Source organism: Heptranchias perlo, chromosome 45 (genome assembly GCF_035084215.1).
Source record: "Heptranchias perlo isolate sHepPer1 chromosome 45, sHepPer1.hap1, whole genome shotgun sequence".
Lineage (NCBI taxonomy): Eukaryota > Metazoa > Chordata > Chondrichthyes > Hexanchiformes > Hexanchidae > Heptranchias > Heptranchias perlo.
Window position 1 is genome coordinate 3,008,392 of NC_090369.1, and position 25,516 is coordinate 3,033,907.

The 25,516-nt window shown below is 51.8% G+C and overlaps 1 protein-coding gene across 6 annotated transcripts in view; it reads right to left on the reverse strand.

The window, feature by feature from the left end:
• The window catches only part of LOC137306816 (IQ motif and SEC7 domain-containing protein 1-like), a 98,646-nt gene that overhangs the window by 5,237 nt on the left and 67,893 nt on the right, over window positions 1-25,516 (reverse strand). For 5 of the 6 annotated variants that reach the window (XM_067976211.1, XM_067976213.1, XM_067976209.1 and 2 more), the window contains 7 exons: window positions 22,654-22,820; window positions 21,267-21,406; window positions 19,929-20,054; window positions 18,375-18,474; window positions 12,047-12,208; window positions 10,974-11,144; window positions 7,050-7,099 (listed from right to left, as the gene is read on the reverse strand). In XM_067976211.1, coding sequence (XP_067832312.1) covers window positions 7,050-7,099; window positions 10,974-11,144; window positions 12,047-12,208; window positions 18,375-18,474; window positions 19,929-20,054; window positions 21,267-21,406; window positions 22,654-22,820 — 916 coding nt within the window. The remainder of the gene's footprint in view (window positions 1-7,049; window positions 7,100-10,973; window positions 11,145-12,046; window positions 12,209-18,374; window positions 18,475-19,928; window positions 20,055-21,266; window positions 21,407-22,653; window positions 22,821-25,516) is intronic. The other variant, XM_067976214.1, reaches the window with a different exon arrangement.

Below are 25,516 nucleotides of genomic sequence, written 5' to 3' on the forward strand. Positions count from 1 at the left end.
TGTGTGGGTCGGGGTGTGTGTGGATTGGGGTGTGTGTGGGTCAGGGTTTGTGTGGATCGGGGTGTGTGAGGGTCAGGTTTGTGTGGGTCGGGGTGTGTGTGGGTCAGGGTGTGTGTGGATCGGGGTGTGTGTGGGTCGGGGTGTGTGTGGGTCAGGTTTGTGTGTGGGTCAGGTTTGTGTGGGTCAGGGTGTGTGTGGGTCGGGGTTTGTGTGGATCGGGGTGTGTGTGGGTCAGGGTGTGTGTGGGTCAGGTTTGTGTGGGTCGGTGTCTGTGGATCGGGGTGTGTGTGGGTCAGGTTTGTGTGGGTCGGGGTTTGTGTGGATCGGGGTTTGTGTGGATCGGGGTGTGTGTGGGTCAGGGAGTGTGTGGGTCGGGGTTTGTGTGGATCGGGGTTTGTGTGGATCGGGGTGTTTGTGGGTCGGGGTGTGTGTGGGTCAGGTTTGTGTGGGTCGGGGTGTGTGGGTCAGGGTGTGTGTGGATCGGGGTGTGTGGGTCAGGGTGTGTGTGGATCGGGGTGTGTGTGGATCGGGGTGTGTGTGGGTCAGGTTTGTGTGGGTCGGGGTGTGTGGGTCAGGTTTGTGTGGGTCGGGGTGTGTGTGGATCGGGGTGTGTGTGGGTCAGGGTGTGTGTGGGTCAGGCTGTGTGTGGGTCAGGTTTGTGTGGGTCAGGTTTGTGTGGATCGGGGTGTGTGTGGGTCGGGGTGTGTGTGGGTCAGGGTGTGTGAGGGTCAGGGAGTGTGTGGGTTAGGGTGTGTGTGGGTCAGGGTGTGTGAGGGTCAGGGAGTGTGTGGGTCAGGGTGTGTGTGGGTCAGGGTGTGTGTGGGTCAGGTTGTGTGTGGGTCAGGTTTGTGTGGATCGGGGTGTGTGAGGGTCGGGGAGTGTGAGGGTCAGGGAGTGTGTGGGTCAGGGTTTGTGTGGATTGGGGTGTGTGTGGGTCAGGCTGTGTGTGGGTCTGGGTGTGTGTGGGTCAGGGTGTGTGTGGGTCAGGGTGTGTGTGGGTCGGGCTGTGTGTGAGTCAGGGTTTGTGTGGATTGGGGTGTGTGTGGGTCAGGCTGTGTGTGGGTCTGGGTGTGTGTGGGTCAGGGTGTGTGTGGGTCGGGGTGTGTGTGGGTCAGGGTGTGTGTGGGTCAGGGTGTGTGTGGGTCAGGGTGTGTGTGGGTCGGGGTGAGTGTGGGTCAGGTTTGTGTGGGTCGGGGTTTGTGTGGGTCAGGGTGTGTGTGGGTCAGGGTGTGTGTGGGTCAGGGTGTGTGTGGGTCAGGGTGAGTGTGGGTCAGGGTGTGTGTGGGTCAGGGTGTGTGGGTCAGGGTGTGTGTGGGTCGGGGTGTGTGTGGGTCAGGTTGTGTGTGGATCGGGGTGTGTGAGGGTCGCGGTGTGTGAGGGTCAGGGAGTGTGTGGGTCAGGGTGTGTGTGGATCGGGGTGTGTGTGGGTCGGGGTGTGTGAGGGTCAGGGAGTGTGTGGGTCGGGGTGTGTGTGGATCGGGGTGTGTGTGGATCGGGGTGTGTGAGGGTCGCGGTGTGTGAGGGTCAGGGAGTGTGTGGGTCGGGGTGTGTGTGGATCGGGGTGTGTGTGGGTCGGGGTGTGTGTGGGTCGGGGTGTGTGTGGATCGGGGTGTGTGTGGGTCGGGGTGTGTGAGGGTCGGGGTGTGTGTGGGTCGGGGTGTGTGTGGATCGGGGTGTGTGTGGGTCGGGGTGTGTGTGGATCGGGGTGTGTGTGGGTCGGGGTGTGTGTGTGGGTCGGGGTGTGTGTGGGTCGGGGTGTGTGAGGGTCAGGGTGTGTGTGGGTCGGGGTGTGTGTGGGTCGGGGTGTGTGAGGATCGGGGTGTGTGTGGGTCAGGGTGTGTGTGGGTCGGGGTGTGTGTGGGTCAGGGTGTGTGTGGGTCGGGGTGTGTGTGGGTCGGGGTGTGTGAGGATCGGGGTGTGTGAGGGTCGGGGTGTGTGAGGGTCGGGGTGTGTGAGGATCGGGGTGTGTGTGGGTCGGGGTGTGTGAGGGTCAGGGTGTGTGTGGGTCGGGGTGTGTGAGGGTCGGGGTGTGTGAGGATCGGGGTGTGTGTGGGTCGGGGTGTGTGTGGGTCAGGGTGTGTGTGGGTCGGGGTGTGTGAGGGTCAGGGTGTGTGAGGGTCGGGGTGTGTGTGGATCGGGGTGTGTGAGGGTCAGGGAGTGTGTGGATCGGGGTGTGTGAGGGTCAGGGAGTGTGTGGATCGGGGTGTGTGAGGGTCGGGGTGTGTGAGGGTCAGGGAGTGTGTGGATCGGGGTGTGTGAGGGTCAGGGAGTGTGTGGATCGGGGTGTGTGAGGGTCGGGGTGTGTGAGGGTCGGGGTGTGTGAGGATCGGGGAGTGTGTGGGTCGGGGTGTGTGAGGATCGGGGTGTGTGAGGGTCGGGGTGTGTGAGGATCGGGGAGTGTGTGGGTCGGGGTGTGTGAGGATCGGGGAGTGTGAGGGTCGGGGTGTGTGTGGATCGGGGTGTGTGAGGGTCGGGGTGTGTGTGGATCGGGGAGTGTGTGGATCGGGGTGTGTGAGGGTCGGGGTGTGTGAGGGTCGGGGTGTGTGAGGATCGGGGTGTGTGTGGGTCGGGGTGTGTGAGGATCGGGGAGTGTGTGGATCGGGGTGTGTGTGGGTCGGGGTGTGTGAGGGTCAGGGAGTGTGTGGGTCAGGGAGTGTGTGGGTCGGGGTGTGTGTGGGTCGGGGAGTGTGTGGATCGGGGTGTGTGAGGGTCAGGGAGTGTGTGGGTCAGGGAGTGTGTGGGTCAGGGAGTGTGTGGGTCGGGGTGTGTGTGGGTCGGGGTGTGTGTGGGTCAGGGTGTGTGAGGGTCGGGGTGTGTGTGGATCGGGGTGTGTGTGGGTCAGGGTGTGTGTGGATCTGGGTGTGTGTGGATCGGGGTGTGTGTGGGTCAGGTTTGTGTGGGTCGGGGTGTGTGTGGGTCGGGGTGTGTGTGGGTCGGGGTGTGTGTGGATCGGGGTGTGTGTGGGTCAGGGTGTGTGTGGATCTGGGTGTGTGTGGATCGGGGTGTGTGAGGGTCGGGGTGTGTGAGGGTCGGGGTGTGTGTGGGTCGGGGTGTGTGTGGATCGGGGTGTGTGAGGATCGGGGTGTGTGGGTCGGGGTGTGTGTGGGTCAGGGTGTGTGAGGATCGGGGTGTGTGGGTCGGGGTGTGTGTGGGTCAGGGTGTGTGTGGGTCGGGGTGTGTGTGGATCGGGGTGTGTGTGGGTCGGGGTGTGTGTGGGTCGGGGTGTGTGTGGGTCGGGGTGTGTGTGGGTCGGGGTGTGTGAGGGTCGGGGTGTGTGTGGGTCGGGGTGTGTGTGGATCGGGGTGTGTGTGGATCGGGGTGTGTGTGGATCGGGGTGTGTGTGGGTCGGGGTGTGTGTGGGTCGGGGTGTGTGAGGGTCGGGGTGTGTGTGGATCGGGGTGTGTGTGGGTCGGGGTGTGTGTGGATCGGGGTGTGTGTGGGTCGGGGTGTGTGAGGGTCGGGGTGTGTGTGGGTCGGGGTGTGTGTGGATCGGGGTGTGTGTGGGTCGGGGTGTGTGAGGATCGGGGTGTGTGAGGATCGGGGTGTGTGAGGGTCGGGGTGTGTGTGGGTCGGGGTGTGTGAGGATCGGGGTGTGTGAGGATCGGGGTGTGTGTGGGTCGGGGAGTGTGTGGGTCAGGGTATGTGTGGATCGGGGTGTGTGTGGATCGGGGTGTGTGTGGATCGGGGTGTGTGTGGGTCGGGGTGTGTGTGGATCGGGGTGTGTGAGGATCGGGGTGTGTGTGGATCGGGGTGTGTGTGGGTCGGGGTGTGTGTGGATCGGGGTGTGTGAGGATCGGGGTTTGTGTGGATCGGGGTGTGTGTGGATCGGGGTGTGTGTGGATCGGGGTGTGTGTGGGTCGGGGTGTGTGTGGATCGGGGTGTGTGTGGATCGGGGAGTGTGTGGATCGGGGTGTGTGTGGATCGGGGTGTGTGTGGGTCGGGGTGTGTGTGGGTCGGGGTGTGTGTGGGTCGGGGTGTGTGAGGGTCGGGGTGTGTGTGGGTCGGGGTGTGTGAGGGTCGGGGTGTGTGTGGGTCGGGGTGTGTGTGGGTCGGGGTGTGTGAGGGTCGGGGTGTGTGAGGGTCGGGGTGTGTGAGGATCGGGGTGTGTGTGGGTCGGGGTGTGTGTGGATCGGGGTGTGTGTGGATCGGGGAGTGTGTGGATCGGGGTGTGTGTGGATCGGGGTGTGTGTGGATCGGGGTGTGTGTGGGTCGGGGTGTGTGTGGGTCGGGGTGTGTGAGGGTCGGGGTGTGTGTGGATCGGGGTGTGTGTGGGTCGGGGTGTGTGAGGGTCGGGGTGTGTGTGGATCGGGGTGTGTGAGGGTCGGGGTGTGTGTGGGTCGGGGTGTGTGTGGATCGGGGTGTGTGAGGATCGGGGTGTGTGTGGGTCGGGGTGTGTGTGGGTCGGGGTGTGTGAGGGTCGGGGTGTGTGTGGATCGGGGTGTGTGAGGGTCGGGGTGTGTGTGGGTCGGGGTGTGTGAGGGTCGGGGTGTGTGTGGGTCGGGGTGTGTGTGGGTCGGGGTGTGTGAGGGTCGGGGTGTGTGTGGGTCGGGGTGTGTGTGGGTCGGGGTGTGTGTGGATCGGGGTGTGTGTGGGTCAGGGTGTGTGTGGATCTGGGTGTGTGTGGATCGGGGTGTGTGTGGGTCGGGGTGTGTGTGGGTCGGGGTGTGTGTGGGTCGGGGTGTGTGAGGGTCGGGGTGTGTGTGGGTCGGGGTGTGTGAGGGTCGGGGTGTGTGTGGGTCGGGGTGTGTGTGGATCGGGGTGTGTGTGGGTCGGGGTGTGTGTGGGTCGGGGTGTGTGTGGATCGGGGTGTGTGTGGGTCGGGGTGTGTGTGGGTCGGGGTGTGTGGGTCGGGGTGTGTGTGGGTCGGGGTGTGTGTGGGTCGGGGTGTGTGTGGATCGGGGTGTGTGTGGGTCGGGGTGTGTGTGGGTCGGGGTGTGTGTGGATCGGGGTGTGTGTGGGTCGGGGTGTGTGTGGGTCGGGGTGTGTGTGGATCGGGGTGTGTGAGGGTCGGGGTGTGTGTGGATCGGGGTGTGTGTGGGTCGGGGTGTGTGTGGGTCGGGGTGTGTGTGGATCGGGGTGTGTGTGGGTCGGGGTGTGTGTGGGTCGGGGTGTGTGTGGGTCAGGGTGTGTGTGGGTCGGGGTGTGTGTGGATCGGGGTGTGTGTGGGTCAGGGTGTGTGTGGATCTGGGTGTGTGTGGATCGGGGTGTGTGTGGGTCGGGGTGTGTGAGGGTCAGGGAGTGTGTGTGGGTTTGGGGGTTTGTATGGGTGTGGGCGTGTGTGTGTGCGTGTGTCTGTATGGGTGTGGGGGTATGTGTGTGTGGGTGTATGGTTTTAGTGTGGGGTTATGTTTGTGGGTATGGATATGTGTGTGTGTGTATGGGTGTGTGTGTGTGTATGGGTGTGTGTATGGGTGTGTGTATGGGTGTGGGTGTGTGTGTGTGTATGGGTGTGTGTGGGTGTGTGTGTGTGTGCGTGGGGGTGGGTGTGGGTGTGTGTGCGTGGGGGTGGGTGTGGGTGTGTGTGCGTGGGGGTGGGGGTGGGTGTATGGGTGTGTGTGGGTGTGGATTTGGGTGTGTGTGTGAGAGTGTGTGTGTGTGTGTGGGTGTCTGGTTGTGTGTGGGTATATGGGTGTGTGTGTGTGCATGTGAGGATGTGTATGGGTGTGGGGGTGTGTGAGGGTGTGTTTGTGTGTGTGTGTATGGGTGTGTGTGTGTGCTTGTGAGGATGTGTATGTGTATGGGTGTGGGTGTATGTGTGTGGGGGGGGCTGTGTGTGGGTGTGTGTGGGGGTGTGTGAGGGTGTGTGGGGGGGTGGGTGTGGGTGTGTGTGTGGGGGTGTGGGACATTTTGTGACTATGAATATGAAGAAAGGCTTGAAGAATTGGAGCTGTTTTCGTTAGAACAGAGGAGATTAATGGGGTGATTTGATAAAATTAGGATGCGATGAGACAGGTTGATAGAAAGATGCTGTTTGCAGTGAGTCAGGGGCCTGAAATGAGGGTATAGGGATATAATTGTAGAAGATTTAGGACAGAGAGCAGGAGAAACCTTTCTCATTGAAACATCTAAGATTCTGAGGGGGCCTTGACAGGGTAGATGCTGAGAGGCTGTTTCCCCCTGGCTGGAGAGTCTAGAACCAGGGGGCATAGTCTCAGGATAAGGGGTCGGCCATTTAGGACTGAGATGAGGAGGAATTTCTTCGCTCAGAGGGCTGTGAATCTTTGGAATTCTCTACCCCAGAGGGCTGTGGATGCTCAGTCGTTGAGTATATTCAAGGCTGAGAGCGATAGATTTTTGGACTCGAGGGGGAATCGAGGGATATGGGGATCGGGCAGGAAAGTGGAGTTGAGGTCGAAGATCAGCCATGACCTGATTGAATGGCGGAGCAGGCTCGAGGGGCCGTGTGGCCTACTCCCGCTCCTATTTCTTACGTACTCACACAGGGTTGTGAAGTTGTGGAACGCACGACCAGAGTTGGTGATTGAAGCATTTAAGAATAGGTTAGAAGGAAACGGGGAATAAAAGAATGCGGGATCAGGGCGGGCACATGGGATTAGGACGACTGCTTCTGAAGAGCGTAAACGCTAACATGGTCGGGTTGAACAGCCTGTGTAGTACCTTTGATTCATACTTTCCAGCAGGGGAGGGGTGGCTGAATCAGGACTGAGAACTCTGGCTCCTTCTAAACCCTCTCCCTTTCCTAACTAGTCCTAAAGCCCACTCGGCACAGATCAGGGGTGGAACCCGGGGGCGTTCCTGCTCGGCCCGGGCCATCGGCCACCGAGCGTGGTGGGAAATAGATGAGCTCCAACGTCTACCCCTGGGATGCAAGATGATCATGAAGGTAAAAGGGGAGGGGGGAGAGGTACAGATAGGCCATGTACGACACAAAGGGATACACCGACATGCACATCCATGCAAAGGGAGACAAATTCAAGATGGCGCACCACAAGCAATGATTTAGGGATTAAGTGGCATATGATTTTTTTCGGGGGGGGGGGGGTGGAGGTGGGTGAGAGGGGTGGATGGGTGGAGTCGGTGCCACTTACTTCCATGGTGCTGTCCAGCGATCCCACGCTGTTCCTTCTGCCCCGTTTCCCTGCCCGGACACGCAACATCATACATTAGGAGACAAATGGCAAAAGCCAAAAGGAAACCCCCTTTACCCTCCTCTCCTCACCCCCCCATCCCCGCCAGCACGAAATGCAGAGCCACTCGGTCAGGCTACCTTCAGTATCTTCTGGGGTGGAGGCTCGGGGGGGGTGGGCAGGTTGGGAGAAGAGGATGAGGAGTAGGAGAGGGTGGGGAGGAGGATGGGGGATGGGGAGGAGGAGGTGGGAGTGGGGAGAAGGAGAGGGGATGGGTAGGAGGATGGGGGTGGGTAGGAGGATGGGGTTGGGGAGGTGGAGGGGGTGAGGAGGAGGAGAATGGGGAGGAGGAGTGGGGCAAGAAGGAGGGGGTTGGGGAGGAGGGGCATGGGGAGGAGTGGCATGGGGAGGAATATGGGGATGGGGAGGGGAGAAGGAGGGGGGATGGGAAGGAGGAGGGGGTTGGGGAGGAGGGTGGGGAGGAGGGGGGAGTGGGGAGGAGGGGTTGGGGAGGTGGAGGAGGGTAGGGAGGAGGAGGTGGTTGGGTGGTGGAGGGTGAGGAGGTGGGGAGGAGGAGGAGCATTGAGTTGGCGGGTTGCGTAAACAGACCCTCACTGTGCAAGATGCTGGACTGATGACCAGTCGGTGTGTTTATAATGGGGTTTCCCAGCTGCCGATTGTAGAGTGGGGCAGGAGCCCCGCGTCACTCATGGGGTTGCAGTTTAGACCCCCCCCACCTGGATCTAGGGATGAGCACACCACTAGACAGAGCGGGAACAGCTGTGCATTCAATCTCCCACTCTGAGTCTCAATGAGTAGAGGCCAACGTGTATCTCCACCCAACGGGGAGGGCCAGGTATCCGGGGAAGGCAATGCTTGCCCTGATGTTTCCTGCCAATCAGCCAAGGGGGAGTTGGTGGCAAGGGGCCTCACGGTTGAATGTCCGGCTGCCTGTGTGGAGAGACACCACCGCAGACAGGGATGAGGCAGAGAGCAGAGATGTAGGAAGATGGAGAGAGAATGGCATTGAGCAGAGAATGTTCCAGGACAGTGCTGGGCTGGACAAGAACAGGCCGGGTAAGATCCCCGTTTAAGGATAGGATAGAGTGTCCAGAGGAGAAGGTTCAGGCCTCCCTCCCCCTACAGACCCCCCTGGCTGATCCCCCATCGACAGGTGCAACCAGCTGGGTTCTCTCAGCCTTCCAGGGATCGAGCAGGGACGTGGGTGAGCAAGGGGAGGAGGGGGAATCAGTGAGAAAAGCGTCAAAGTGTGGATCCTGAAGGGGGCCTGAGTCTTTGGCCATAAAGTCTATTCAGGCAGAAGAGTGTGCAGTTTTAAATGCATCATTTTAAACATATATTAAATGGTGTGTGCTGATCTCGAACTGAACTCATTTGCAAGACACTCAAGTTGTGTGTGCAGTCCTAATCCATGTCATCACACATTCCCCAGTGATGTCACACTCCCCTGTGACATCACACACTCCCCTGTGACATCACACACTCCCCATGACATCACACTTTCCCATTACATCACTCCCCATAACATCTCTCTCCCCATGACATCACCCCCCCATGACCTCACACTCTCCCCATGACATCACACTCCCCTCATGACATTACACTCTTCCCATGACCTCACACTCCCCCGATTACCTCATCATACTCCCCCCCATGACCTCATACACCCCCATGACATCATCGAGGAGCCCTTCAGGAGAAACTGCACTCATCGCAAATGATAAGTCGGGCAGAAGTATGGGTGGAGAGAGAGGAGGCATTTGCCCGAGACTCTCAGTCCTCTTCACAATCTCTTCTCTCGCGCGGTCCGGCTGTGTCAAAACCCCTGCCCTCTTCCCCGTCCCGTCCTCTTCACCGACACCCTCTCTTGCTCCAGATCCCATGTTGTGTGTGTGCGCTCTCAAGCAGCCCCACGCTCCCCATTCAAGAGGTAAAAGGAGACACAAAATTGGCTGCTGTTCACGGGCACAATAAAACCACAGGCAAACAAGGGTGGAGACTGTGAGAGACAGGTGAGAGTCCACACACTCACTGGAGTGATGAATGCAGTTTCCAATCGATGCTCAGCAACCCAGTGCCTAAAATAAATCCCGCCCTCCCCCAACACACAAAGTAGAGTTCAGTGAAATCTCAGCAATGTCTCTCAGTTGATGTTCTCATTTCAGTACAGCTTGGTGGTATGGTGTAACGGGGTACACTGACTTAAAGCTGTGTTACCAACGACCCACCCCAGTCCCTCCCCTTTACCCTCATAGCCCCCTCCCGCTCTGGGCAGTTCTCGCCTTCTGTCAAACCGCCAACCCCGGCCTGGTTCGGAAGGTCAGAGGTGAGAGTTTGTTCAGTTATATTTTACCCGCTTTTTTCTCCCCCCGGGATGACATGTGACCCACTCTCCAGCTCCCAGACTTTCCCTGAGGCTCCCGCAAAAGCCCCATCGTTTGCGGTTTGCGCCTCAGTCCCCTTGCTGGAACGGACCAGCGCACTGGCTTTTTCCCGATGATGGACAGACCGGTAATCTCGGGGCGGTGAGGGGAGGGGGGGAGGGGGAGAACAAAAACAAAAACGGTCCACAGAGGGAGGGCGGAACCCACTGCGCTAATTCCCCACCCACCCTCTGACCTGAGGCCAGGCCGAGGCATGGTTCCATGCGGGCCTGGTGCATCTTGGCCGGGTAGCCATTCTTCATGCTGTTTGACTGCAGCGGGCATCGCGGCCAGGACCGAGCACTTCCTCAACTTCTAGCACGAGTCGCTGGATGGCGATCAGGAGCAGGAACCCTCTCCACCTCCTCCTTTAAGTCCCTCCTTAAAACCCACCTCTTTGACAAGCTTTTGGTCACCAGTCCTAATGTCTCCTTCTTTGGCTTGACATTCATTTTTTGTCCGATTTACGCTCCTGTGAAGCACCTTGGGATGTTTTTCTACGTTAAAGGTGCTGTATAAATGCAAGATGTTGTTGTACCACTGCCTACCACCATACCGGCTGAGATCAGCTCACAAAGACTAGCCTGGTTGTATTGATCGGTACCACAATGGGCGGTGCATTTAGCAGCTGAGCAACTTGGCTGAGCTTTACTCTGTATCTAACGCCGTGCTGTACCTGCCCTGGGAGTGTTTGATGGGACAGTGTAGAGGGAGCTTTACTCTGTATCTAACCCTGTACCTGCCCTGGGAGTGTTTGATGGGACAGTGTAGAGGGAGCTTTACTCTGTATCTAACCCTGTACCTGCCCTGGGAGTGTTTGATGGGACAGTGTAGAGGGAGCTTTACTCTGTATCTAACCCGTGCTGTACCTGCCTTGGGAGTGTTTGATGGGACAGTGTAGAGGGAGCTTTACTCTGTATCTAACCCTGTACCTGCCCTGGGAGTGTTTGATGGGACAGTGTAGAGGGAGCTTTACTCTGTATCTAACCCTGTACCTGCCCTGGGAGTGTTTGATGGGACAGTGTAGAGGAAGCTTTACTCTGTATCTAACCCGTGCTGTACTTGCCCTGGGATTGTTTGATGGGACAGTGTAGAGAAAGCGAGAGAGTTTTACTCTGCGTCCAGCCCATGCTGTAACTGACCTGCTAGTGCTCGATGCGGACACTGGGAGCAAAAAGTGGGAAAATGTTCCATTCCCCAGCACTGACATCCCTCACCTTGAGGAGCAAGACAAAGGACCAAAGAAAAAAACAAACACAAAACATAAGAAAAGAAAGAGGGTTAGAGGCTGAGAACGGGTTAATCGGGAAGAGAAACAATCAAAGCAAAGTGTGGTGGGGTCGCCTTGATGTCTCGTTAAGTCTATCGTGCATTTTTTTCCAGAATGCCCTACATGCCAATCCCTGCGCGACAACCCCCCCCTCCCTCCGCACCAGGTTACCTGCGTCAGAGAGGTCGCGGAGCGAACTGCTCAGGGCGCTCCTCTTCAGCCCCTCCCCCATGGCGTAAGTGTCATCCAGGCTCGTCAGGGTGCCGTTCACCGTGTCCTTCTTGAGGCTGGCGCTCTGTGACATGCTGGGGCGGATCACGCCTTTCTGCTTCTCCAGCTCGGCTGAACATGGAAGGAGGACGGAACAGAAACGAGCGAGCCAGTGGTTAGAACATCTGTTATTCTATTAATAAACCCGAACCCCTCGATTAGATTCCAGTCTGTAACTCACTCCCGGGTATCTGTTATTCTATATATAAACCCCCTGAACCCCTCGATTAGATTCCAGTCTGTAACTCACCCCCGGGTATCTGTTATTCTATATATAAACCCCCCCGAACCCCTCGATTAGATTCCAGTCTGTAACTCACTCCCGGGTATCTGTTATTCTATATATAAACCCCCCGAACCCCTCGATTAGATTCCAGTCTGTAACTCATTCCCGGGTATCTGTTATTCTATATATAAACCCCTCGAACCCCTCGATTAGATTCCAGCCTGTAACTCACTCCCAGGTATCTGTTATTCTATATATAAACCCCCCGATCCCATCGATTTGATTCCAGCCTGTAACTCACTCCCGGGTATCTGTTATTCTATATATAAACCCCCCGAACCCCTCGATTAGATTCCAGCCTGTAACTCACTCCCGGGTATCTGTTATTCTATATATAACCCCCCCCAAACCCCTCGATTAGATTCCAGCCTGTAACTCACTCCCGGGTATCTGTTATTCTATATATAAACCCCCCGAACCCCTCGATTAGATTCCAGCCTGTAACTCACTCCCGGGTATCTGTTATTCTGTAAATAAACCAACCCTATTGCTTGATACAGAAGTGATAAACAGCTGCTGTGCGGCTATGTGCCTGTGGGTGGCAGTGCAGCACTATTTATTGGGCATGAGGAATGGATGCCCACTTAAGGCTCCTGAGAACCATTTCCTTGATTATTGACATGTTCCTGTTTTAGTCTCTAGGCGTAGTCTAGCTGAACACAAACAACACGGCCTTCCTGGTACTTACATTCCACACGGTATTTCTCCATCTCCTGAACCTCCGCAACGGACTCCCGCAGGTCACTGGCAAACCTCGTCCGGTCCTGCACGCTGGGTGCGTTGAATATGATGAGGATCTTCTTCTCTGCGCTAGGGATGGATGAGGCCAACTTAATGCCGTGGGGGTAATCTGGTAAAAAGAGGGAAAGAGAGAGCCTGACTTTAGAGGATTGCAGCACTAGAACAGGTGGGGGTGGAGGTGGATGAATAGAGCCTGAACCTGGATCTGGGAGTCAGGGTCGTAGCCAGGGCCAAGTTCTTGCTGAGGCAAATATGGCCGTCCTCCCCATAACAAATATGGCCGCCCTAGAATCATAGAATGGTTACAGCACAGAAGAAGGCCATTTGGCCCATCAAGCCTATGCTGGCTCTCTGCAAGTGCAATCCAGCTAGTCCCATTCTCCCGCCCTTTCCCCCGTAGCCCTGCAAATTCTTTTCCTTCAAGTACTTATCCAATTCCCTTTTGAAAGCCACAATTGAATCCCCTTCCACCACCCCCTTCAGGCAGTGCATTCCAGATCTTAACCACTTGCTGCTTAAAAAAGATTTTCCTCATGTCGCCTCTGGTTCTTTTGCCAACTCCCTTAAATCTGTGCCCTCTGGTTCGCGGCCCTTCTGCCAATGGGAACAGCGTCTTACTCTGTCTAGACCCCTCATGATTTTGAACACCTCTATCAAATCTCCTCTCAACCTTCTCTGCTCTAAGGAGAACAACCCCAGCTTCTTCAGTCTATCCACGTAACTGAAGTCCCTCATCCCTGGAACCATTCTAGTAAATCTTTTCTGCACCCTCTCCAAGGTCTTCACATGCTTCCTAAAGTGCCGTGCCCACAACTGGACTCGATACTCCTGTTGTGGTCGAACCAGTGTTTTATAAAGGTTCATCATAACTTCCTTACTTTTATACATCCTCCAGACTACCAGGTAGTCTGGAGGACGAGTTCATGGAATGCATTCAAGACAGTTTCCTATAACAATAAGTCACGGAACCAACCAGGGAACAGGCAATTTTCGATCTGTATTGTCTAATGAAACAGGGTTAATTAGTAATCGAACAGTAAAGGATCCTCTGGGGAAGAGTGACCATAATATGATAGACTTTCACATTGAGTTTGAGAGTGACGTACTTAAGTCAGAAACCAGTCTTAAACTTAATTAAAGCCAGTTACATAGGTATGAGGGGCAAATTGGCTAAGGTAGATTGGGAAATTAGATTAACAGGTATGGCGGTTGATAAACAAAGGCAAACATTTAAAGAAATATTTCAATCTTCTCAACAAATACACATTCCATTAAGAAATAACTCCACAGGAAAAGTGATCCATCCATAGCTAACCAAAGAAGTTAAGGATAGTGTTAGATTAAAAGAAGAGGCCTATAATGTTGCCAATAAAAGTAGTAAGCCTGAGGATTGGTAGAGTTTTAGAAACCAGCAAAGGACGACCAAAACATTGATAAAAAGGGAGAAAATAGAATCGGAAAATAAACTAGCAAGAAACATAAAAACGGATTGTAAGAGCTTCTACAAGTATGTAAAAAGGAAGAGAGTAGCAAAAGTAAACGTTGGTCCCTTAGAGGCTGAGACAGGAGAAATTATAATGGAGAATCAGGAAATGGCAGATGCGTTAAACAAATATTTCGTATCTGTCTTCACAGTAGAAGACACAAAAAGCATACCAGAAATAGTGGGGAACCAAGGAGTGAATGAGAATGTGCAACTTAAAGTAATTAATATCAGTAGAGAAAAAATAATTGAGAAACTAATGGGACTAAAAGCCGATAAATCCCCTGGACCTGATGGCCGACATCCAAGGGTTCTAAAAGAAGTGGCTGCAGAGATAGTGGATGCAATGGTTGTGATCTTCCAAAATTCCCTAGATTCTAGAACGGTCCCAGCGAACTGGAAGGTAGCAAATGTAACCCCGCTATTCAAGAAAGGAGGGAGAGAGAAAACAGGAAACTACAGGCCAGTTAGCCTGACATCAGTTGTTGGGAAAATGCAGGAATCCATTATTAAGGAAGTGGTGTAACAGGGCACTTAGAACATCAAAATATGATTAGGCAGAGTCAACATGGTTTTATGAAAGGGAAATCATGTTTGACAAATTTATTAAGATTTTTATAGGAACATAGGAACAGGAGTAGGCCATTCAGCCCCCCGTGCCTGCTCCGCCATTTGATAAGATCATGGCTGATCTGTGATCTAACTCCATATACCCGCCTTTGGCCCATATCCCTTAATACCTTTGGTTGCCGAAAAGCTATCCATCTCACATTTAAATTTAGCAATTGAGCTAGTATCAATTGCCATTTGCGGAAGAGAGTTCCAAACTTCTACAACCCTTTGTGTGTAGAAATGTTTTCTAATCTCGTTCCTGAAAGGTCTGGCTCTAATTTTTAGACTGTGCCCCCTACTCCTAGAATCCCCAACCAGCGGAAATAGTTTCTCTTTATCCACCCTATCGGTTCCCCTTAATAGCTTATAAACTTTGATCAGATCACCCCTTAACCTTCGAAACTCCAGAGAATACAACCCCAATTTGTGTAATCTCTCCTCATAACTTAACCCTTGAAGTCCGGGTATCATTCTAGTAAACCTACGCTGCACGCAGGGTAGATAAAGGGGAACCAGTGGATGTAGCGTATTTGAATTTTCAAAAGGCATTTGATAAGGTGCCACACAAAAGGTTTTTACGCAGTATACAGGCTCATGGGGTTGGGGGTAACATATCAGCATGGATTGGTTATGGACAGAAAACGGAGAGTAGGGATAAATGGGTCATTTTCAGTTTGGCAGGCTGTAACTAGTGGGGTGCCGCAAGGATTGGTGCTTGGGCCTCGGCTATTTACAATCTACATTAATGCTTTAGATGAAGGGACCGTGTGTAATGTATCCAAGTTTGGTAATGATACAAAGCAAGGTGGGAAAATAAGCTGTGAGGTGGCCACAAAGAGTCTGTAAAGGGATATATACACAGGTTAAGTAAGTGGGCAAGAAGGAGGCACATGGAGTATAATGTGGGGAAATGTGAGGTTACTCACTTTGGTAGGAAGAATAGAAAAACAGAACTTTTTTAAATGGTGAGAAACTATTAAATGTTGGTGTTCAGAGAGACTTGGGTGTCCTCGCACAAGAAACACAAAAAGTTAGCATGCAGGTACAGCAAGCAATTAGGAGAGCAAATGGCATGTTGGCCTTTATTGCAAGGGGGTTGGAGTATAAGAGTAAGGAAGTCTTGCTGCAATTGTACAGGGCTTTGGTGAGACATCACCTGAAGTACTGTGTACAGTTTTGGTCTCCTTATCTAAGGAAGGATATATTTGCCTTAGAGGCGGTGCAACGAAGGTTCACTCGATTAATTCCTGGGAATGAGAGGATTGTCCTATGAGGAGAGGTTGAGTAGAATGGGCCTACACTCTCTGGTGTTTAGAAGAATGAGAGGTGATCTCATTGAAACAGATAAGATTCTGAGGGGCCTCGACAGGGTAGATGCTGAGAGGCTGTTTTCCCCTGGCTGGAGAGTCTAGAAATAGAGGGCATAGTCTCAGGATAAGGAGTCGGCCATTCAAGACTGAGATGAGGAGGAATTTCCTCACTCAAAGGGCTGTGAATCTGTGGAATTCACAGCCCATCTTTGGAATCCACCCCAGAGGGCAGTGGATCCTGAGTCGTTGAGTATATTCAAGGCTGAGATCGATAGATTTTTGGACTCTAGGGGAATCAAGGGAAATGGGGATCGGGCAGGAAAGTGGAGTTGAGGTTGAAGAGCAGCCATGATTTGATTGAATGGCGGAGCAGGCTCGAGGGACCGAATGGCCTACTCCTGCTCCTATTTCTTATGTTCTTATGTACCCTGTGCCTCTATTCATAAAGCCCAGGATCCTGTATGCTTTTTTAACTGCTTTCTCAACCTGCCCTGCCACCTTCAGCAATTTGTGCACATATAACCCCAGATCTCTGTTCTTGCACCTCCTTTAGAATTGTGCCCTTTAGTTTATATTGCCTCTCCTCGTTCTTCCTACCAAAATGTATCACTTCGCACTTCTCTGCGTTAAATTTCATCTGCCACGTGTCCGCCCATTCCACCAGCCTGTCTATATCCTCTTGAAGTCTATCACTATCCTCCTCACTGTTCACTACACTTCCAAGTTTTCTGTCATCTGCAAATTTTGAAATTGTGCCCTGTACACCCAAGTCCAAGTCATTAATACATATCAAGAAAAGCAGTGGTCCCAGCACCAACCTGTGGGGAACACCACTGTACACCTCCCTCCAGTCTGAAAAACAACCGTTCACCACTACTCTCTGTTTCCTGTCACTTAGCCAATTTTGTATCCATGCTGCCACTGCCCCTTTTATTCCATGGGCTTCAACTTTGATTTCAAGCCTATTATGTGGCACATTAGCAAACGTCTTTTGAAAGTCCATATACACCACATCAACTGCATTGCCCTCGTCAACCCTCTCTGTTACCTCATCAAAAAACTCAATCAGGTTAGTTGAACATGATTTGCCTTTAACAAATCCATGCTGGCTTTCCTTAATTAATCCACACTTGTCCACGTGACTGTTAATTTTGTCCCAGATTATCGTTTCTAAAAGTTTCCCCACCACCGAGGTTAAACTGACTGGTTAAACTGACGAGTAGAGCCTGAACCTGGATCTGGGAGTCAGGGTCGTAGCCAGGACCAAGTTCTCGCTGAGGCAAATACGGCCGCCCTACCCACAACAAATATGGCCACCCTACCCACAACAAATATGGCCACCCTACCCACAACAAATATGGCCACCCTACCCACAACAAATATGGCCACCCTACCCACAACAAATACGGCCACCCGACCCACAACAAATACGGCCGCCCTACCCACAACAAATACGGCCACCCTACCCACAACAAATATGGCCACCCTACCCACAACAAATATGGCCACCCTACCCACAACAAATATGGCCACCCTACCCACAACAAATACGGCCGCCCTACCCACAACAAATATGGCCACCCTACCCACAACAAATATGGCCACACTACCCACAACAAATATGGCCACCCGACCCACAACAAATACGGCCGCCCTACCCACAACAAATATGGCCACCCTACCCACAACAAATATGGCCACCCTACCCACAACAAATACGGCCGCCCTACCCACAACAAATACGGCCGCCCTACCCACAACAAATATGGCCACCCTACCCACAACAAATACGGCCGCCCTACCCACAACAAATATGGCCACCCTACCCACAACAAATATGGCCACCCTACCCACAACAAATATGGCCACCCTACCCACAACAAATATGGCCACCCTACCCACAACAAATACGGCCGCCCTACCCACAACAAATATGGCCACCCTACCCACAACAAATATGGCCACACTACCCACAACAAATATGGCCACCCGACCCACAACAAATACGGCCGCCCTACCCACAACAAATATGGCCACCCTACCCACAACAAATATGGCCACCCTACCCACAACAAATACGGCCGCCCTACCCACAACAAATACGGCCGCCCTACCCACAACAAATATGGCCGCCCTACCCACAACAAATATGGCCACCCTACCCACAACAAATATGGCCACCCTACCCACAACAAATATGGCCACCCTACCCACAACAAATACGGCCACCCTACCCACAACAAATACGGCCACCCTACCCACAACAAATATGGCCACCCTACCCACAACAAATATGGCCACCCTACCCACAACAAATATGGCCACCCTACCCACAACAAACATGACCATCGCAAAAACTGGTGCAATTCCTCCCCAACCCCCCCACAAGCTGCCAACTCTTTCTTTGGGATGCTACCTTGAGCAACCTCCAGAACCGCAATCAATCAGTGCTACCTTTCACCTGTGAGCGCAGGCAGTGAGTGTCCTCTGGCTGTTCAACCGTGGGCGGGAGGCATCACAGCCGAGCCCAAATCCACACCCCCAGGGTTCGCTGCATGATGGTCAGGATTGGGAGCTCTGGCTGATCTCCCCCCTTCCTTAAACCCATGAACAAACAGGGTCAATTGTAATGTTCCTACCGCTACCCTGGCTGACATCAGTGTGGACCGAGGACGGAGCCCCACCTGTGTGGCTCAGCACCACGCTGGACAGCATATTTACCAACTTAATTACAATTCTGTATTTCCTTTCTGTCCTTCAAGAAACTTTGAGTCATTGTGAGTTGGTCCTTTTGGTGGGGGTTGGGTGTGGGGGAAGGGGGAGCAGCGGTGGGGATAGGGACTGAAGAGTGAGGCACGAGTGGGACTTACAGGCATTCTGAAAAAGATTGACTTTCATCTCGTGCAGCGCAAAGGACTGGCGGAAACTGTATGTCACTGAGATCTTCTTCTTCTGAAACACTTTGGTGACCTGAAAAAGAAAGGGTCAAAAAGTCAAAACAGGGGACAGAGAGAGAGAGAGAAAGAACAGGGATAAAAAGAGAGTGAGAGAGACAGAAATGCAGACAAAGAGGGTGTGAGAGAGAGAAAGGGGAGAGAAAACAGGGCAGAAAGAGAGAGAGAAAATGGGAGAGTAGGAGAGAGGGACAGTGGGAAAAACAGAGAGAGAGAGAATGGGACAAACGGAGAGAATGGGAGAGAGAGAATGGGACAAACGGAGAGAATGGGAGAGAGAATGGGAGAGAATGGGAGAGAATGGGAAAGAGACAGAGAAAATGGGAGAGAGAGTGAGAGAGATAGAGACAGAAGCAGGAGAGAAAGAGCGAGAGCGAGACAGAGCAAGGGGAGAGAGAGTGAACGGGAGAGACACAGAGAGGGACAAAGGCAGAGAATGGGATAGACAGCGAATGGGAGTGAGACAAATGGAGGGAGAGAGACAGAGAGCGAGCACAAGAGAAGGAAAGCTGTGCGTTTATCTCAAGGTACAGAATTGCACACCTGCAACCCCTGTTTTCCCACCCAGTGGTGCTAATGGGCTGATTAGATCGACTGCGGATGTGCGCGTTCCCTCGGCAAACAAAGCACTGCGCCCCGAGGGCTGGAGAGAAAGATTCGCCCTAACGTTTGCCTCATCGCAGCAATGTCTAAAGTGCTTCCTGGAAAATGAATGAACTCTCTGAACGGCGCAGTGACTGTTATGTAGGGAAATATATGACGGCCACTCTGCACACGGCAAGTTCCCACAAACAATCACAAGATGGGATGCTGCCTGGTATGAGGAAAAACAGATGCAGAGAAAGACTCGAAGAATTGGAGCTGTTTTCGTTAGAACAGAGGACGTTAAAGGGGTGATTAGATAAAATTATGAACAGATGGCACAGGTTGATAGAAACAGAGTGTTTGCAATGATTGAGGGGCCTGCAATGAGGAGACAGGGATATAAGATTCAATACAAGAGATTTAGGACAGAGAGCAGGAGAAACTCTTCTTACAAAGGGTTGTGAAGCTGTGGAATGAACTACCGGAGGTAGTGATGGAAGCAGAGACCATGTCAGCATTGAAGAACAGGTTAGATAGTAGTTGAAGGAAAGAAAGAAAAAGGGATATTGGAACAGGGTGGGCACATGGGAATGGATTACTGGTCATGTGGAGGTTAAACACCAACTCGGACTGGTTGGTCCCAGGACACACACCCTGCTCTTCTTCCAATAGTGGCCGTGGGATCTTTAACATCCAGCTGAACAGGGAGAAGAGGTATTGCCTTAACGTCTCATCCAAAAGACGGCATCTCTGACAGTGCAGCGCTCCCTCAGTACTGGCACCGGGGAGTGTCGGTCCTAGATTATGTGCTCAGGAAGACAGGCGGACAGGAGGGAGAGAAAGAGAGAGAGAGGGTGCGAGACAGTGAGTGGCACTGTATCTTACCACAAGCAGATCGTTGAAGAGGAAGACCTCACGTTGATGCAGGCTCTGTTTCTGCGGCCTGTTTGGATCCGGGACCTCGTAGAGTCGACAGCAGCACACCAGCCTCCGGTGGGGCAGGGACAGAACCTGGGGATTGGTCGGGAGCTCGCGTCAGAAACCATAGTGCAGGAGGAAATGGGAACAGTTTCGCTGAACAGAGGAAGCAAATCCAGGACTCCTCTCTCTCAGCCACCCTCCCGGCTCAGTGAGTCATACAGTCAAGGACTCCCAGTTAGTGCTGTGTTTCTGGGTTGGAACGTTACGCTTGGCCTCGATGACCCTGGGCTAGGTGGGGTTAAAAATTAAAGTCAGCTCCTGGTCGTTGTCCAGTAAACACCACCCACACACAAGTGGGAGTCTGTGCATGGACTTCGTACAAGGATAGGATCGGGCTGAGCAGGGATATCCTGCCGGGACTTACCGTCTGGGTTCCGATACCTGGGTGTGATCACCCATGTGAGGTACCAGAGGATGGCTGGCAACTGTGGGGCCCGTAACCCAGCACCTTGGGGGGGTGGGGGGGGGAAACACATACATCTATATAGGTACCTGGCAGCATTACTTGGTTTCTAATCCGTGCTGTACCTGCCCTTGGAGTGTTCGATGGGACAGTGTAGAGGGAGCTTTACTCTGTATCTAACCCTGTACCTGCCCTGGGAGTGTTCGATGGGACAGTGTAGAGGGAGCTTTACTCTGTATCTAACCCTGTACCTGCCCTGGGAGTGTTTGATGGGACAGTGTAGAGGGAGCTTTACTCTGTATCTAACCCTGTACCTGCCCTGGGAGTGTTTGATGGGACAGTGTAGAGGGAGCTTTACTCTGTATCTAACCCTGTACCTGCCCTTGGAGTGTTCGATGGGACAGTGTAGAGGGAGCTTTACTCTGTATCTAACCTGTGCTGTACCTGCCCTGGGAGTGTTTGATGGGACAGTGTAGAGGGAGTTTTACTCTGTACCTAACTCGTGCTGTACCTGCCCTGGGAGTGTTTGATGGGACAGTGTACAGGGAGTTTTACTCTGTATCTAACTCGTGCTGTACCTGCCCTGGGAGTGTTTGATGGGACACTGTAGAGGGAGCTTTACTCTCTACCTGTAAGTGTCACCGAATGTGATCAAACTGTAGGCTCCTCCCCTCCTTCAGCTGCCTTTCCCTCCTATGACTGGCTGGCTGTTGAAACCCTGGTGTGGAGGCACCTAACCATCACTCACGGATCGACCTCGCCTTCTCGTTCCAGGGTGCATTGCGGCCCTTGGCCCTCCCCCCGGTTTCTCCACGCTAATCACACACACAGGCATTTACCGGCTTCTTGCCCACGATCAGACGCTCCACGGCCTGGACCTGGGACACGTGGTCATCGCTCGTCCTCAGTTCCCGCTTCTGGATCCGATGGTAGATTCCCACCAGCATGTCCCGTGGGATATCCTCCCCGTTATCGACTCCTGTGGGCACAAGAACAGCACATAGATAGTGGGGTGCAGTAGTTACACAGAATTACATAGAATTTACAGCACTGAAACATGCCATTCGGCCCAATTGATCTGTGCCGGTGTTTATGCTGCACACGAGCCTCCTTCCAACCCTACTTCATCTCATCTTATCAGAATATCCTTCTATTCCTTTCTCCCTCATGTTTTTATCAAGCTTCTCCATAAATACATCTATGTTATTCGCTTCAAACACTCCATGTGGTAGCAAGGTCTACATTCTCACCACTCTCTGGGTAAGGAAGTTTCTCCTGAATTCCCTGTTGGATTTATTAGTGGCTATCTTATATTTATGATTTATAGTCGTGTCATGATTATGTTACTGGGCTAATAATCCAGAGAATGAGAGTTTAAATCCCACCAGGGCAGCTTGAGAATTTGAATTGAGTTTAAAAATCTGGAAATAAAAAGCTGGTAACAGTGAAAGTGAACATGTCGGATTGTCGTAAAATCCGAACCAGGGGAAAAAAACCTGCCGTCCTTATCCGGCCTGGTCGATATGTCACTCTAGCCCATCCACTCCCTCCACCACCAGCGCACAGTGGCTGCAGTATGTACAATCCACAGGACGCACTGCAGCAACTCACCAAGGTTTCTTCAGCGGCACCTCCCAAACCCACGACCTGCACCACCTAAAAGGACAAGGGCAGCAGGTGCATGGGAACATCATCACCTCCAAGTTCCTCTCTGAGTCACACACTGCCCTGACTGGGACATATATCGGCCGTTCCTTCATCGTTGCTCGGTCAAAATCCTGGAACTCCTGACCCAACAGCACTGTGGGAGCACCTTCACCACATGAACTGCAGCGGTTCAAGAAGATGCCAGGGGGAGGTGAGGAGAATTTTTTTTACGCAGTGAGTTGTTATGATCTGGAATGCGCTGCCTGAAAGGGTGGTGGAAGCAGATTCAATAGTAACTTTCAAAAGGGAATTGGATAAATACTTGAAAAGGAAAAATTGCAGGGCTATGGGGAAAGAGCAGGGGGGCAGTGGGAGTAATTGGATAACACTTTCAAAGAGCCGGCATAGGCATGATGGGCCAAATGGTCTCCTTCTGTGCAGTATCACTCTAAGAAGGTTCACCAGCACCTTCACAAAGTAACTAAGGATGGGCACTAAATGCCGGCCTTGCCAACAACGCCCATATCCCCAGAATGAACAATATATCTAACCCGAACTCTAAAGGCATCTCGGACTCACCCCGTAGGTTCTTGATGAAGTCGTCCAGCTTCATCTTGCGCTCAGGCTTGACGTTGGGGCTGTACATGTCGGTGTTGAGCAGGATTATCGCAAAGGCCAGGATGAAGATGGTGTCCGGGTTGCGGAACTGACGCACCAGTGCCGGGTTACAGATACAGTACCGCTGGCTGAGGAAAGTGGGCAAGTTAATGTCTAGGAGCTCTTCAAGGGGAAGAAAGGCCAAAAGATGCTCATTTATATTCCCCCCACCTCCACTCCTCTCCCCCTCTCTTGCTGGGATCCGGATTCCGCAGATAGCCTCCTGCACCTCATCTCATTCACCATTCTTGTTGACGGTGAGTGTCGGCAGGACGTGCAACTGTGGAGGCACCTCAGCCAAGCCTGATCTCACCCAGTGTTCACACGTGCACTTTCCAGAATGAGGCATAAGGTGGAGGAACCCGGAGTTATTTCCACCATCCCTTTCACTAAACTAGGGGAGCACTGAGTCCCATTGTAGCACCTGTGGAAAACCATAAAGAAATGCCTGACTAAATTAACTTTCTAATACACCTAAACCATAAAGCTGACCATATTAATGTAGAAATACTGAACAGTTACTTGACCATAAAAGAAGCAAAGCATGATGGATAAGTTGACCATGTTAGCTGACCAGCTGAATATAATGGGAAGCTTAATATGTTCACGTTCCCAGCAAAGACACACAGAAGAGCTATTGTCTGCTTATGAGATAACTGTCTAACTAACAGAAATTATTGACCATATAGCCTTGAGACTAGGAACAGTTTCTACTGATAAGGAGCAGTGTTGCTAAGGCAACGTATTCTCCCAGACCCTGTTGAGGGGCCACGAGACAGACATGAGAGAATAGAGGGTGGGTTCCCTATTTTTGATTGACTAACCACTTGAACCAATGAGAGTGTACATGTACGCCCATATTCAATGATAGACAGACATTACTGAATTAACTGTATAAAAGGTAACTCCTTTCTTTGTTCGAGGAAGACATAGCCTCAACCATTGTTTGAGGTACACTTCCCTTGTATACAAGCTTCTTTTAATAAATTCTTACTTGTATGAAAATAAGTGTTTGGAGTTAATGCATTGTGTATAATAGGTAATTAAGTTTTCGACAGTTTCTTGGAGGTCCCACCGAGATCGCTTGTGATCCCCGGTAAGTACGGACACAAGTTGTCTGTACGAACCCAGACACACTGCGATTGATAAGTGAATGCATTAACTGACGTGACTAATTCTTCTGTTTGCCTTGAGGAATTGGAAGGCGATCATAGGAAATGTGTTTCGTATAGACAAGGAAAGAAAAAGGGGACAGAAAAAAAAAGAGAGACGCGCGACAGATTACTCGATATTGTCAGCTGCGGTGTTGTAGTAACGGGCTGAGAGAGAGCAATAACGGAGTAGATCTGTGATACCGGTGACTAGAGTGAAGTTGAGGTCGATGTAAGGACCAACAAACTGTCAGCTACTAGTGGAAAAGGCACCAGGAAAACAGAAAAGGTAATCAGTTTGCAGACTTGTTTAAAAAAAATTCTTAGTATAAAGTTAAAATTTGGACAAGCGCAGACTAGATGTTGCGTAATTCAGAAAAGTGTGAAATTACAAGTCTGTAGTGGCGACAAACGCAGACTGGTGTGGATGTCGCGGATTTGGAAAAGTGTGAAATTCTGATTTACCTGAATTAAGTGTTTAGGTAGAAATACTGATAGTGTTCCCCCCTGCTCAAGGGAAGGAGCACTTTTTAAAAAAGTCTTGCATAAGTCAGCTGATTCAACTAAGTGCAGACGTTTCTCTCACTCACCTAGTCTGAGCTTGTTATAAAAAGGGTTTTAACCCCACGTGAAGGCTGGGACCCTAAAGTAGGTGAAGAGAACACATGATGTCTTGTCCAATCAGCTGAATTATCAAGTATAGAATTGTGATAGTTAAGATAGGTCTTGATTGTTGTGTAATTACAGTGTGGAGGATGGTATAAACTATAAGCCATGGGTGCCAATGCTAGCAAAATCCCTCCAAAGGGAACACCTGCTGCTTACATGTACAGAAACTTTGGGAAAGAAACAACTGACGAGTTGATAGTTTGGTCCAAATGGACCAGGACTAAGAAATATCCCTTTCCCGAAGACGGTACATTTAATATGGATAGAATTAAGTGACTAGAAAAAATGTTTAAAAGACAGAGACTCAAAAAAGAAAGGTTCTTTTGTTTCAGTGTACTGTCTCTTTAAAAAGCCTGTCCTGATTGTGAGTGTTTTCTGTCGGTGTTGTGGGCCACGCCCCTTCTTACTGCGTCTTACGTGTTTTCTTCTTTTGTGTAATGTATCTGTTTTGTCTTGTGTTTATTTCTGATATTGCTGAATTAAAATTGGAGTTATTGAGGTTAAGTGACCTATTAAATTCTGGTTCTTATAAAATGCGAGCATGTCAAATTCCAGACATGGGATCTTCTAAAAAAAATTGGCATTTTGAATTTTTATCTTGTGATTGGCTGTGGTTAAAAAAAGAGGTTAAAGAAAAATTAACGGGACAGATAAAAAAAAAGCTATCTAGTATCACCGTGATAGGAAAAGTCGGAAAGCTGGAACAGCTCGGAGAGTTGGTTATATTCATACCCACGAAAAGTATGTAAAAAAAAAATGAATTGGACAGCAAATTATAAAACTTACGAAGTAATGTGAATATTGAGGGGTACCTAAAACAAAAGTTGATATAAACTAAAATGTACGATGGGAGATGTTATTCCCCGGTATGAATTTTTTTTTAAAAAAGGAATTTATGTGAAAATTACGTTGACGTATGCTGAGAACGCTGCGTGAATCTGATATCTGGCTCCGTCGTTTCGTTA